Raw genomic sequence first — 12,402 nt, 5'->3', positions numbered from 1 at the left:
TTAAAGAAGGGAAAGGACTATCAGAGTAATCCTATGGTGAGTTACTCCAGTCTAAGACCATTGAAGTCAATGGACTTAGACTGGTGTAACTCTCCATAGGATTGCACTGTAAACCACTTTGTGCCTAGTACATACTATCTGTTGCTATATGCATTCTCCTGCTACGTAATTTCTGCCTCTTTCACGTGTCATATCAATACTGATGCTTCGTTTCAGCTCTGTCTCAAATTTCTGCTTCGTTTCGGATTTCCGCAATCCTAACCCTACTGGATGTCCTGTTGATTGCATTGATGCTCACTGCGCAATCTGCCTGGAGCCTCAGTGAGAAATCCGATGTGACCGACAAGACTGATTCCAGCTCGGCCTCTCCTGAGAACAACCAATGAGAGTTTATTTTTATTTATTTATTGTTTTGTTTAACCTGGGCTGGCTTCAAGTTGGCTGTGGGAAAATATCATACTCACAGACTTCAAACACCCTGGTCATGACAAATGGGCCAATATTGTTAATTTAAATGGTGGCAGCGCATACAGGGACAGCAAACTCTTACGTTCCCTTTCCCCAACAGCTCTGGGCAATAGCTGAGTGAGGGGAAGTAACTAGAGGGAGAGGAGAGGGGGGGCCCCTTTGAGGATTTGGGTCAGGGCTCTCTTCTTGATAATAGAGGTTAGACAGGTGGTGTGTGGTGATTTCCCTTTACTGCCTGGGAAACCCCCAAACCTGTGAAAGGAGGTCTAGGGAGAGTGGTGATGTGAAAAGGTGATCTCCATAGTAGCATCAATCAATAAATCAATAAAATAAAAATACATACCCTGGGGCAACCGACCATAGTGAGGGAGGTAAGTTTGTGGCAGTTGAATACCAAATGTTTTATTGAATGATTAGACAACTGCTGGCAAAAAGAGAAATCCATGCAATCTAGATTTTTTACATCCACAGAGAATTTCTGGAACATAAGTCACAAAAAATAAACCTCAAATGATTTACCCAAGATTAGATTGATTAAGGTTTTATAATATATATTGAAAATAATTGGCCCGTCTTCCTGAAATAGTGACATTGGAAATGATTTTTTCTCAGAAGTAAAATTATCAGAATTATAGCTACCATCTGACACGTACACGTGCTCCATCTGTATATGCTGCTATAACTCTCAGAAAGTGCTCCCCAAAATACCAAACTGCTTCTGAATTTATTTTATTAATTTATATGCTACTTCCTCAAAAAGTTCAAATCAACTTATGAAAGATAAAAATTATAAAATTATACATTTTATACATCTGCAGTTCTTTATATATAAAAACAAAATACAAAATAAGATGATTAAAATATAAAAAATGACAATTTCAACCATCTGTATAGTTACACCCAGAAAAAAAACTCAACAAATCGTAATGTCACTGAAGGACTACCCAAAATGAAAGTCCTTCACTCTTTCCAAAGTTTATAACTTCACTGACAGGAGGAGGAGGAGGAAAGAGTGATTTTCACTCATTTTCACTCATTTCGCCTCGGTACATCCTCACAGCTATTTGTCCGCAAAAGTCCCCCAGCCCCTGGAATCAACTTTTCTGGGATTGGAAAGGATTGCTGCAAAGAGAGAACTGTGACAAAAGAAAAAGACTGCAACTTTTTAATGTGGCTCAAGACTGCCCCCCACACCCTCTGAGATTTGGGACCCCTGGGCTCTACGTTATCACCCATTCGTTCCCATTCCATGTTGGACCACCTTGCCATCCTAAATGCTTTTTAGACGAGGTTCATGGCATTAATGCCATGGATTTAGTTTACCTGGCCCACGTCAATGTAAGTGGGACATGAGACATTATAATAACAACTGGCAACAAAGCCCATTGTGGAAAACATACAATCGACCCTAGAAAACTGATATGGCAGGCCCTTGCTGCAGGGCCTTGGGAGGGCAGTGTCGCCATGCTGGGCCTCTCCACCATGGCCTGCATTGGGTGGCACCACAATCTAGGAGTGCTGTCAGGGGCAGCAAGGGCTCTGGCGCGCTCCTGTGACCGGCAGCTGCCCAATTTGGCCTGAATAAGGTAGCTGTGGAGTCTGGAAGCACCGCGGGGGCAGCAAGCGCGCTGGTGCACTCCTGCGCATGGCAGCCACCCGATTGGGCCACATTGGAGCCCAATCGGGTGGCTACAGAGGCGGGTAGTGCTGCCGGGGGGGGGCGTAAATGCCCTGGCACGCTCCTGCACTGGGCAGCTACCCAATTTGGTCCCATTGGGGCCGAATCAGGTGGCTGCAGAGGCGGAGAGCCAAGGTTGCCAGTCCCCCACCAGGGGTGAGTGAAGAGTTGCCAGTACTCTGCTGGAGGCAGAGGATTTCCCTGCTCCCATTCTCCACTCCCCCCCACCTCCGCTTACCTGGGAGTGCTGTGTGAGGGGTGGCAAGCACCCTGGTGCACTCCTGCGCCAGAAAGCCACACGATTTGGCCCCATTGGGCAGTGGCATGCAGAAGCATGGCCAGGTAAGTGTGAGGGGAGAGGGAGGCACAGCAGCCTCCTCAGCAAGTCCTGGTGCTGAGAACTCACCTCTTTCCCCACTATGGGCATGCTACCACACCTGCACTCTGGGAAAAGAGGCGAGTTGTCTGGAACATGGCTTGCCTTTTAGATAATAATAGATAATAACAGATAATAACAACAACAACAACATTCGATTTATATACCGCCCTTCAGGACAACTTAACACCCACTCAGAAGAGTTTACAAAGTGTGTTATTATTATCCCCAAAACAAACACCCTGTAAGGTGGGTGGGGCTGAGAGAGCTCCTAGAAGCTGTGATTGATGCTAGATCACCTGGAACAAACTGAAATGGTGGAATGAGATTGATTGTGATAACTGCTATATTTGTGCCTGTGAAGAAGCAATTGAGCGAAACGGGACTGGACTCCTTTCATGCTGGCAAAACCCATAGGCGTGGCTTTCTAAAAATGAATAATCTATCAGATTCAATTTAACTGCCGCAGGCTTCCGCATCTCTATGGACAATTCTCGAGCAGTTTGAAATTTATTGTATTTGGATGGAATTCTAATTGATTGATTGGAGTATTGTTCTTGAATATTGTTCGTTGTCCTACCACCGGGTATTGAATGAATTTGTATATGTATATTTAAATGAATTGTATTTGCATATCTATATTAACTTTTCAAGCACTCTTGCACCTTTACATATAAATTATATTTGTTAATATCTGGTGATTGTATATTTCGGGGGGGGGGTCTTTGTATTTGTTGTTATTCTGTGCCCCAAAGCAGCTCTTTTCATGTTTTATTTAACCGATGGCAGCAGGAAGCTTACACACACACACAACACAAACAAGATAAAACAAACAAGAAATCCATATGTATGTATGACTGTCAAAGTCAAACTTGCACAGGAGCAACCAGAACGAAATACCATAAATACTGAACTGAAGACGGTGCTGCAGCTCAGGGATAGATCATCTGAGTGGAAGCTTGCCAGCGCTGTTTCCGCCCCACTCCCCAACCCCGGCAAAAATACATATGTTAAATATGGTGTTTTAAAGGTGGGAAGGCATTATAGGGCGTTAAGATCATTTCTGCATAACTTACTATTTAGTAAGTAGTGAGAAATTGGGAAGTAGGACATCAGCTTTGAAAGTGAGGAGATTAACTTTGTTTGTAGTAATCATGAGGTTGATGAGTCTGAGTGATAAGGCTGCCAGCCTCTAGGTGAGGCCTGAAGATCTACCGAAGTTGCAACTGGTCTCCAGGCTATGGGAACTGGTTCCCCTGAGGGGTGTGGATGTCCGGGGTCAGCAGCCCAGTTCCCGGACTTGCCGGGAGGCAGCAGTTCAACCGCCCTGGCCGGCAAACAGAGCCAGAACCTGCCTGTGCCAGGGGGAAGGGGTGAAGTTCCAAAGCCTCAGAAGGCTAGAGGGGGCAAGGGGAGGCCAGCTAGTCCCACCCTCCAGGGAGAGGACAGGAGGCTAGGCAAAGCAGAGGAAGGGGGCAAGGACAGCGGGATTAGGGACCCAGCAGTCGCCCAAACAGAGCTCTTACCTGAAGAGAAGGAGCAGCAGCCCCAACAGCTCAGGACCACGCCCAAGCCTATGCCCCAGCTAGAGAACAGTAACCTGGCTCAGGAGATGCTAAGAGCCAAGCCCCTCCAGGTGGAGCTGCTGAAGGCACTCTACTGGAAAAGCTGGGCAACCAGCCAAGGGGCCACAGCTGGACCCGCCTTCAGCAATCAGCTCAGCCAGAGAGGCCTGGCAGCCAGCCAACAAGATGCTGCTGTTGCTGACCTATGCAGCCAAGCCAGTTACCCCAGCTGCGGCAGCTTAACACAGCCCAGGCCAGTTCTGAAAGGCCAAGGAGGGCGGGGCGGGGAGAGAAGGCCCTATAAAGGATGGCTCAGCAGAGCACTGGGGTGGTGGGTGTGAGTAAGGAGCAATGGTGTGGAGGTGGAGCGGAGCAGTGTGAGAATGGAGGCTTGGAGGAGAGTTCTTGGAAGAGGAGATGGTGGAGGTTGCAGAGGGTGAGCAGACCAGGTTGAGCAGGCCAGTGAGTGGACTGAAAGGGAGTCTGGGTGAGGTATACCGCCCCTTCTTCCACAGAGCAGGGTCCTGCAGCATCCCTGGCACCCCTCTGACGTCAGGGCTGGCCCAGCCGGCGCCCCACCCAGTGGCAGCGATGGCTAGCGCTGACAGTGGATGCTTTGGAAAGTGGACTCTATGGTGTTATTCCCTGCTCAGGTTGCTCCCCTCCCCAAACTGAGTCCTCTTCAGGCTCCAGTGCTAGGTCTCTAGGAATTTCCCAGCCAATTTATTGCTTTTTGTTTATTGTTGATATTACTTACAGCTCCTTATAAAACAGTTACTCCGCTATAAACGTATATTCACCAGGGATATCAGTTTCAGTGGACCCGTTTAAGATAAAAAGTCTTACCCTATAAGCAAACTTAGCAAGACAAACCCCCACATAGTTTGCTTGTTGATCTTTAAAACTCTTTCACAACCCAGTTGTTTCATTCAACTGCAATTTAAATTTTGCTGCCAAAAAAGCATTTGGGCCCAGTCGGGCGTTCAGGTCAGCACCCAGGAGCCCCATGGCCTCCGGGTGTTCTAACATTAAGGCCCTTACATAATTTTCTAGGGCCTGCCAGTTGTCCTCTGCTTCCACTTTTTTACTTAGAGGAGGTAAGTAACAGTTTATAATAATTAAACTTCTCCCTGCCCATGATAGATTCACAGCCATTGCTAATTGCCCCAAAGAGGATTTGATTGTACATTTTACTTTTAAGGAGGTCAATACCAAAATACCCAACCCTCCTTTCAATTGTCCCGGCCTTGCCCTGGTTACTTTTACTTTACAGGGCCCTTGCCCTGGTTACATTTACTTTAAAAGAGATAAAACCCTCTAGCACGTGGCATCCATCCAAGTCTCTTGTACCAGTAGTAAGTCATAATTCTGACGGGAAAGGGGGATGTCTGGGTACTGTGAGATGCATTGTTTCCACCCTGCGACATTCCAAGATAAAAGTTCAAGAGCAGCAGTTTCTCTCAAAGACTCTTTAATTCTACACCGTCGTGCTTGTGAAGCTACTTGTGGGGAAATCCCTTGTGTTCCTCATATTTCCTGGTCTATTAGCCCAACAGTCATATCATCCAAATTGGAAGAGGTCAAGTCAATAAGATCATCTCCTTCCAGAGTTATACCAGACTCCAAGGGCAGCTGCTTTTCAGATGCTTGCTGTGTAGTCTTGGATGATAAAGGAGGGTCGACAATAGCAGGTAAATTGCCCAAAGGATTGAGGAGATCAGTCTGCTAGATGACTTTTCCATGGAAGTCACCACCATTCAGGGAAACTGAGTGGCTGAGTTTGGAAATATTTTTTGACGGGCCAGAGTTAATCAAATCCTTCAGGGGTTCAGCCCTTTTTTGAGTTGTTTGCATGCACTGTTTCAGTTCGTTGACCAGATTAGTGTTTGGAATCCAGCCATTTCTTTCCCACTCCTCTCTATGGGTGATACCTCCGTATTGTTCAGGTGCCGTTGTTTCTGGGCATCCCATAAGTCCCTGGTCGGTGACACATGACTGCCTCTTCTGGGAAAGAGTGGACTCCTGCTTGTATCCTGGAAGACTCTGACTGGATAGATACCAAAAGTGCCTAGGAAGCCTCTCATTTTCAGTAACATCGCTGGAATAGTGGACTGCTGAAACGAAAGAACCAGCCCTGTTTTTGAGGAACAGGTGGGAAGTCTTTCAGTTAATTCAAGGTCTACTTCTTCTGCCTCCAGTCTCAGCAGTCTACATAGTGAATAAATCACTTTTTGTCTGTTGCCCCAGCAGCCTGCATTCACTGCAGTCTGGGCAATTTCCAGGGCAACCTGGCAACTTTTCCAGATCAGGTGTATCTTTGAGGAGGATTGATTAGCAACTTTGTCATTTGATGTTAAAGGCTGATAAGTAGCAGCACCATAGACTCTCTTACCTTTCCTTCAGGTAAATGTTTTGTCACTGTTGAATGCAATCAACCCCCTTCTGTGTTTCCCTTTCGCAAGTTTTGCAAACTGCCCAGGGAGGTTGATATCATGTTGAGTTGTTGAAAAACAGCAACGACTATCTCTGCCGTTAGCAGACACCGATCCCCTATTAGCTTAATTAGGTCTGCTTTTGTAGTTCCTCCACATTCCCTTAAAGCTGCAGGGTTTGTAAGGTTTGGATTCCACACAGGTTCCTGGAGAGACTCCCCTTTCCTTTCGGCAGGTACCTCGTTTTCAGGAGACAGAGCTAGCAATGGGCCGGCAGACTTTGGGCCTTCCGAGGACTCCGATATTTCAAACCTATCTATGCCCTTTGGGAGAGGAAGAGTCTGCAGAGCACATGTTCTTCAGTTGCCCATTTTATGGAGAGGTTCGTTTAAAAATTGTTACCCACTATTAGACAGGATTCCCAGTCATATAACTACAAATAAAGCAAAGCTCTGCTGGTTCTTAGCCGATAAAAACCACATGATCACATGGCAAGGAGCCAGATTCTGTACATTAATTTTTAAACGGCATGAAATGTATTTTAAAAGTGTTTTTAAAACTGATGTTTTTTCTGTTTATTGATAAGTGGTTTGGTAACATAATTTTTGTATATTGGTCTTGGCACTGTAATAAAAATGATGATGATGAAACAGTTACATTTTTATTATAGAGTTGGTTGGAGGCACATCCCCCAATTTAGGAATTTGATGCTGGTAATGATTATACTATGCAAGACAATAGATGCATAGCTGAAAAAATGTGTGTGCACGCACGCACGCACGCGCAAACACACAAGGAGCTAATAAGATTCCAAGTGTTTACCTAACTTAAGTTTGAGACAGGGAGGGGGTGGGTGGGAAGGGAATCATAAGGCAGCCCAATCTTTAGAGTAGGCTTGGGAGCTAATTGCAGCCATACAAATTGAAGCGCAGGTAGAATGCATCCCCCATGTTAGAAAAGGAGATTTACTCAAGTTTAGGCACATTGATTCCTATGGGATTTAGAATGGAGTAACTCTGAGTAGGATTGCACTGTAAAAGATCTTCCTAGTGCTCAGGCTACAAGCTGACTGAACCTTTCACTTAAAAGCCTGATAAAGAGAAAATTTTAGCCTGGCACTTAAAGAGGCTACATGGCTGAAGTATAAATGTTAAAAACAAGTGTAAAACTAGTGTCATTCTACAGGGAAGAGAACAATCTGAATCTGGTTAGTATGCATACAGCAGACTAGGAAAGGGTTATGTCATGATCAACACAAAGTGAGGGAGGGCAGATGATGGAGACCAAATGCTCTTTAGCAATAATAATAACAGCAACAACAACAACTGCGCTTATATACTGCTCTTCTAAACAGATTAGTGCCCCACCCAGAGGGGTGAACAAGTTAGCATTATTATGCCCACAGTTTCTGATGCCTGAGGCTGGGGGCAGCTTCAAGGCTGTTGCCTCCCCCACGCGCACGAACCTGGACTGCATGATGACGCCACTGCGTGTGACATCACACAGCATGCTGCTGTGAGTCGGCTCCATTGGCGTGGCAGGCAGCTAGGACGCCGCATGGGTGGCCTCTCAGCCCTCCCGCTCAGTTGCACCGCACCGCCCTGCCCCGGCCCTGTGCCGCGCCTCGCCCGCAGCTGTGTGCAGGCAGCGGCAGCAGCATGGGGCAGCTGAACGGGAGGGCTGGGCAGCTGCCCTCTGAGACTGCCCTGCGCTGCCGCTGCCAGCACGCGCTCCCAGCCAGATGCAGCAGCTGAGGGCCAAGCACGGCAGGCAGCCGGGGCAGTGCACAGGCGGTTTCCCAGCCCTCCCACTCAGCTGCCAGCACTGCCACCACCAGTTCCGCGGCATGCACCCCCACCCCTGGTGCCCCCACCCCCACCTCTGGCACCTCAGGACTCAAGGTGGCTGCCGGATCCGCCTCCATGGACACGTCGGCCCTGTCTCCACAATACAGCTGGGGATGAGAGGAATGGCTTACCCAAGGCCACCTACTGAGCACATGGCAGTAGTGGGATGCAACTTACACAATAATCAAAGAAGTCAGCAGTGAACAAAATTCATGTAGTTACTTCTAGTTTCCTTCAATACAAAATGCAATATGCAACTATTAATATCCAACAGTTAATATTCTCTTTATCACAAAGTCAACTTTCCTACAAAAATGAACACTGTGCACATACTCCAAATGTAGACAAAGTGCAAACATCAACTTATAGCTACCACCCTGCTCGGTTAAAGAAGAACATCCCATATAGCCAATTACTTAGGATTAAGAGAAACTCCACTATGGAGACAGAGTGTATGAGAAAAACAGATTGGTTGGGAATTTCAGCAAGAGGGGTTATCCCAGATCAACTTTAGAAAGAGCTTGCTGGAGAGCAAATAAAAACCCCAGAACAGACTTGTTCAAACCAACAGGGGAAGAGAGAGAACAGAGACTACACTGGGCCCTTAAATTCACTCCCTGGGCACTAAAGATCAGGGAGATGATTAGGTCGCATTGGCATTTAATTCAACATGTCCCTGGCCGTATGAATTTTCCGATAGGATATAAAAGAACTAAAAGCCTGAGGGATATATTGATTAGAGCTGACATACAACCAAAAGAGGAACGGAGTAGTAAGTTGTAACCCAGTGGGCCATTTTAGCTCCGGACATTGCAGTGTATGCCCATTAGTCATCCCAGGGAACAGACTAATTATGGACCAGCAGAAGAGAGAAATAACTTTAAAACATTTTTCTACATGTAACACCCAGGGGGTGGTTTATATTTTAACATGCCCGTGTAAGAAATGGTATATAGGGATCACCTCACAAGCAGTTCGCATACGCATTCAAGAACATCAATCTAAAATAAGATGTAATATGGAGGCGCCCATTTCATACAAGGGTAACACACGGTATCAGATATCAAGTTTTCAGTTCTGGAGGTAGCTAAAAACAGAGAAGGTATTTTCACGGGAACCTGATTATTGGATTGGATTTTCAGTCTGGAAACCAAGACACCTAAGGGTTTGAACAGTGACTTAGATTTAACATGTTTCCTTTAAAGAACCGAATGGGCAGAGCAGGAGGCAGTAGCTTGTTATGGGATAAGGATAGGAAGAGCCATGGGGAATTACGGACACTGTAGCCGTCGCGCTCCTTATGAGTACGTTCGAAACCCAGATGGGATATTAAAACTGTGAGTAAGATTGATGGGTTGAATTGAACCAGAGAAGGTGAAGTATGTGTATATGTAAGGTGGAAATATGTGTATGTTATATTGTTTATTTATAAACTTTATTTATTATACTTTGGAGTATTGTTTATTTATACAGCTATACGGCCCCTGAGAAAGCTTAAGTCTACAAACAAAATCTGCTAGCATTTTGTCGGGCTGACTGGAGAAACCAAGAAAAGTTAAATCTGTGTTACACCTATTACGGAGGAGAGTTCTACAGACCAGCTATTTTACTAGTCCCACATCTGGGACAGTACTTCTCTGTAACCCCACCAGGAAATGGGACTCCCCAAGTGTGTGGAAGAAAAACTTACACAGTCGATCTTGGGTGTCACCCTACACCAAGGGAATTTACTTTTCAGGAAATACAAATAGTCATTTGAAAGACATTGGACAGTTTGGACTTTTTGACATCTGTTGGACAGTACTACTATAGGATGTGAATGTAATATAACTATAAGTTGAGGTTTGCACTTTTTCTACATTTGGAGTATGTGCACAGCGTTCATTTTTGTAGGAAAGTTGACTTTGTGATAAAGAGAATATTAACTGTTGGATAGTGATAGTTGCATATTGCATTTTGTATTGAAGGAAACTAGGAGTAACTACATGAATTTTGTTCACTGTTTACTTCTTTGATTATTGTGTAAGAAGGACCTTTTCTATAGCTTGAACTTGACACAGTCTTTCTATAAGCCTCCCTAATGTTGAGTAGTGGGATTCAAACCAGTTGAGTGCTGATTCACAGCCGAACCACTGAACCACTGTGCTACAGCAGCTCTTTATCCTTTAAAACTCTCCTGTGTGAAGGTTCATATCCTAGAACAGCTATATGTATTGATTACTTCAAACAAAGCAGTACACAGGAGGACTCATTGAAATCAGAGATTGTGATCTACCAATCCATATATGTAACTTATCACTGAAATTGGCCACTGTACCAGCGGACTGGAGAATGGCAAATGTTGCACTGATTTTAGCAAGTAGTCCAAAGAGGAACCAGGAGCTTACAGGGCAGTTATCCATATGTCTGTCCCAGGCTAATTGGTGAATACTGTAATCAGGGACAGAATTATTAAGAGCATAGAAGAGCACAAAGCCTGTTGAGGGACTATCAGTAGGGCTTCGGCAAAGGGAAGTTCTACCTCACCAATATTTATCTGGCGTTATTTGGGAAAGTTAACCAGCATGTAGATAATGCCGAATGAACTGGTAGATATTTAGACATTAGATCTGGGCTTTCAAAGGACTTTGGACAAGGTTCCTCTCCAGAGACTTCTGGGTAAGCTTAGTAGTCATGGGAGACGAAGTCAGGTCCCCTTAGAGATGAATAAATTAATTGAATAACAGGAAGCAAAGTGTGGGAATAAATGGGCAGTTCTCATAAAGGAAGGAAGTAAACAGTGGGGTCTCACAAGGATTGGTATGGGGGTCAGTGCTATTTAACGTGTTCATAAATGAGCTGGGACTGGGGTTGAGCAGTGTTGTGGCCTAGTTTGTGGATGACAAGGGACTCTCCACATTGGTAGAGGTCAGGGTCGACTGTGAAGACTCCTAGGAGGATCTCCACAAATTGGATGAGCAGGCAACAATGTGATCAATGAAGTTCACTGTGGTAAGCGTAAGGCGATAACCCAGTGATAACCAGTGTGCCACAGCAGTGAACAGGGCGAACTCTACTGGGGATTATTAGGAAGGGGATTGAAAATAAAATGGCCAATACTGTAATGCTCCTATGTAGAACTATGTAATGGCCTCATTTGAAATAATGTGCACTGTGCTAGTCACCATTTTCCAAAGAAGACACTGCAGAGCCGGGAAACATTCAAAAGAGGGTATCAAAGTTAGTTAGTGGGTTAGAACGCCTTTCCCGTAAGGAAAGGCTGAAGTGGCTGGGATTTCTCCGCTTAGAAAGGAGACAGCTAAAGGGCACACGTGTTGGATTCAAGACAGACAAAAAGAAATAATGATTTAAGCAATGAGTGATTAAGATGTGGAAATCACTGCCAGAGGATGTAGTGATGGCCACAATCATAATCAGCTTTAAAGGTTCATGGAGGATAGGTCTATTAGTCAGAACCTCCACATACTGTGGCATTAAACCTCTGAATACCAGTGATGGGCGGGGGGCATTTCTAGGAAGGTCACAGCCTCTATTTCCCATTGTTGGTCCTCCAGAGCAGCTGGATGGACACTGTGTGAGACAGGATGCCTAACAGGATGGTCCAGTGATTGGATCCAGCAGGGCTCCTCTTATATTCTTAATAAAGGATCCTACTATATAAAAGGCTAAGTGTATTCAAGACACTTCCTACCCTGGTGCCCCAACAGAGGGCGCTGCTGTGGAAGGAAGCCCAGATGAGGCCGCCAGACCTCCAGAGAGCAGGAAGCCCAAGCTGGCATCAGGTGTGGAGAAAGAGGCAACGCCTGCCCCCCACCTTCACCCAGCTGGGACCAGGAGCACAGGAGGAAGAGAGAGCACAGAACTCCCACAGAAGGAACTTACAACTTGGTCAACTCTTAAAGTGCACCATGCGAAAACGATGTTATAAACTACTTTTATGTAATTTTTATATATATTTATATATGCAACTAAAGTGCAAGGTGCAATAAATAACAATAAATAAGTGATTCTCAATTACTAATATATAGTTCACATC

The 12,402-nt window shown here is 45.3% G+C and overlaps 1 protein-coding gene across 1 annotated transcript in view; it reads right to left on the bottom strand.

Moving 5' to 3' along the window:
• The window catches only part of FBXL13 (F-box and leucine rich repeat protein 13), a 174,046-nt gene that overhangs the window by 4,263 nt on the left and 157,381 nt on the right, over positions 1-12,402 (bottom strand). Inside the window, 1 exon segment of the mRNA XM_054987798.1 lies at positions 812-946. Within this exon segment, the coding sequence (XP_054843773.1) occupies positions 812-946 (135 nt within the window).

Source organism: Eublepharis macularius, chromosome 9 (genome assembly GCF_028583425.1).
Source record: "Eublepharis macularius isolate TG4126 chromosome 9, MPM_Emac_v1.0, whole genome shotgun sequence".
In the NCBI taxonomy this organism is placed as follows: Eukaryota; Metazoa; Chordata; class Lepidosauria; order Squamata; family Eublepharidae; genus Eublepharis; species Eublepharis macularius.
This window is presented reverse-complemented; position numbering and strand designations above follow the sequence as displayed.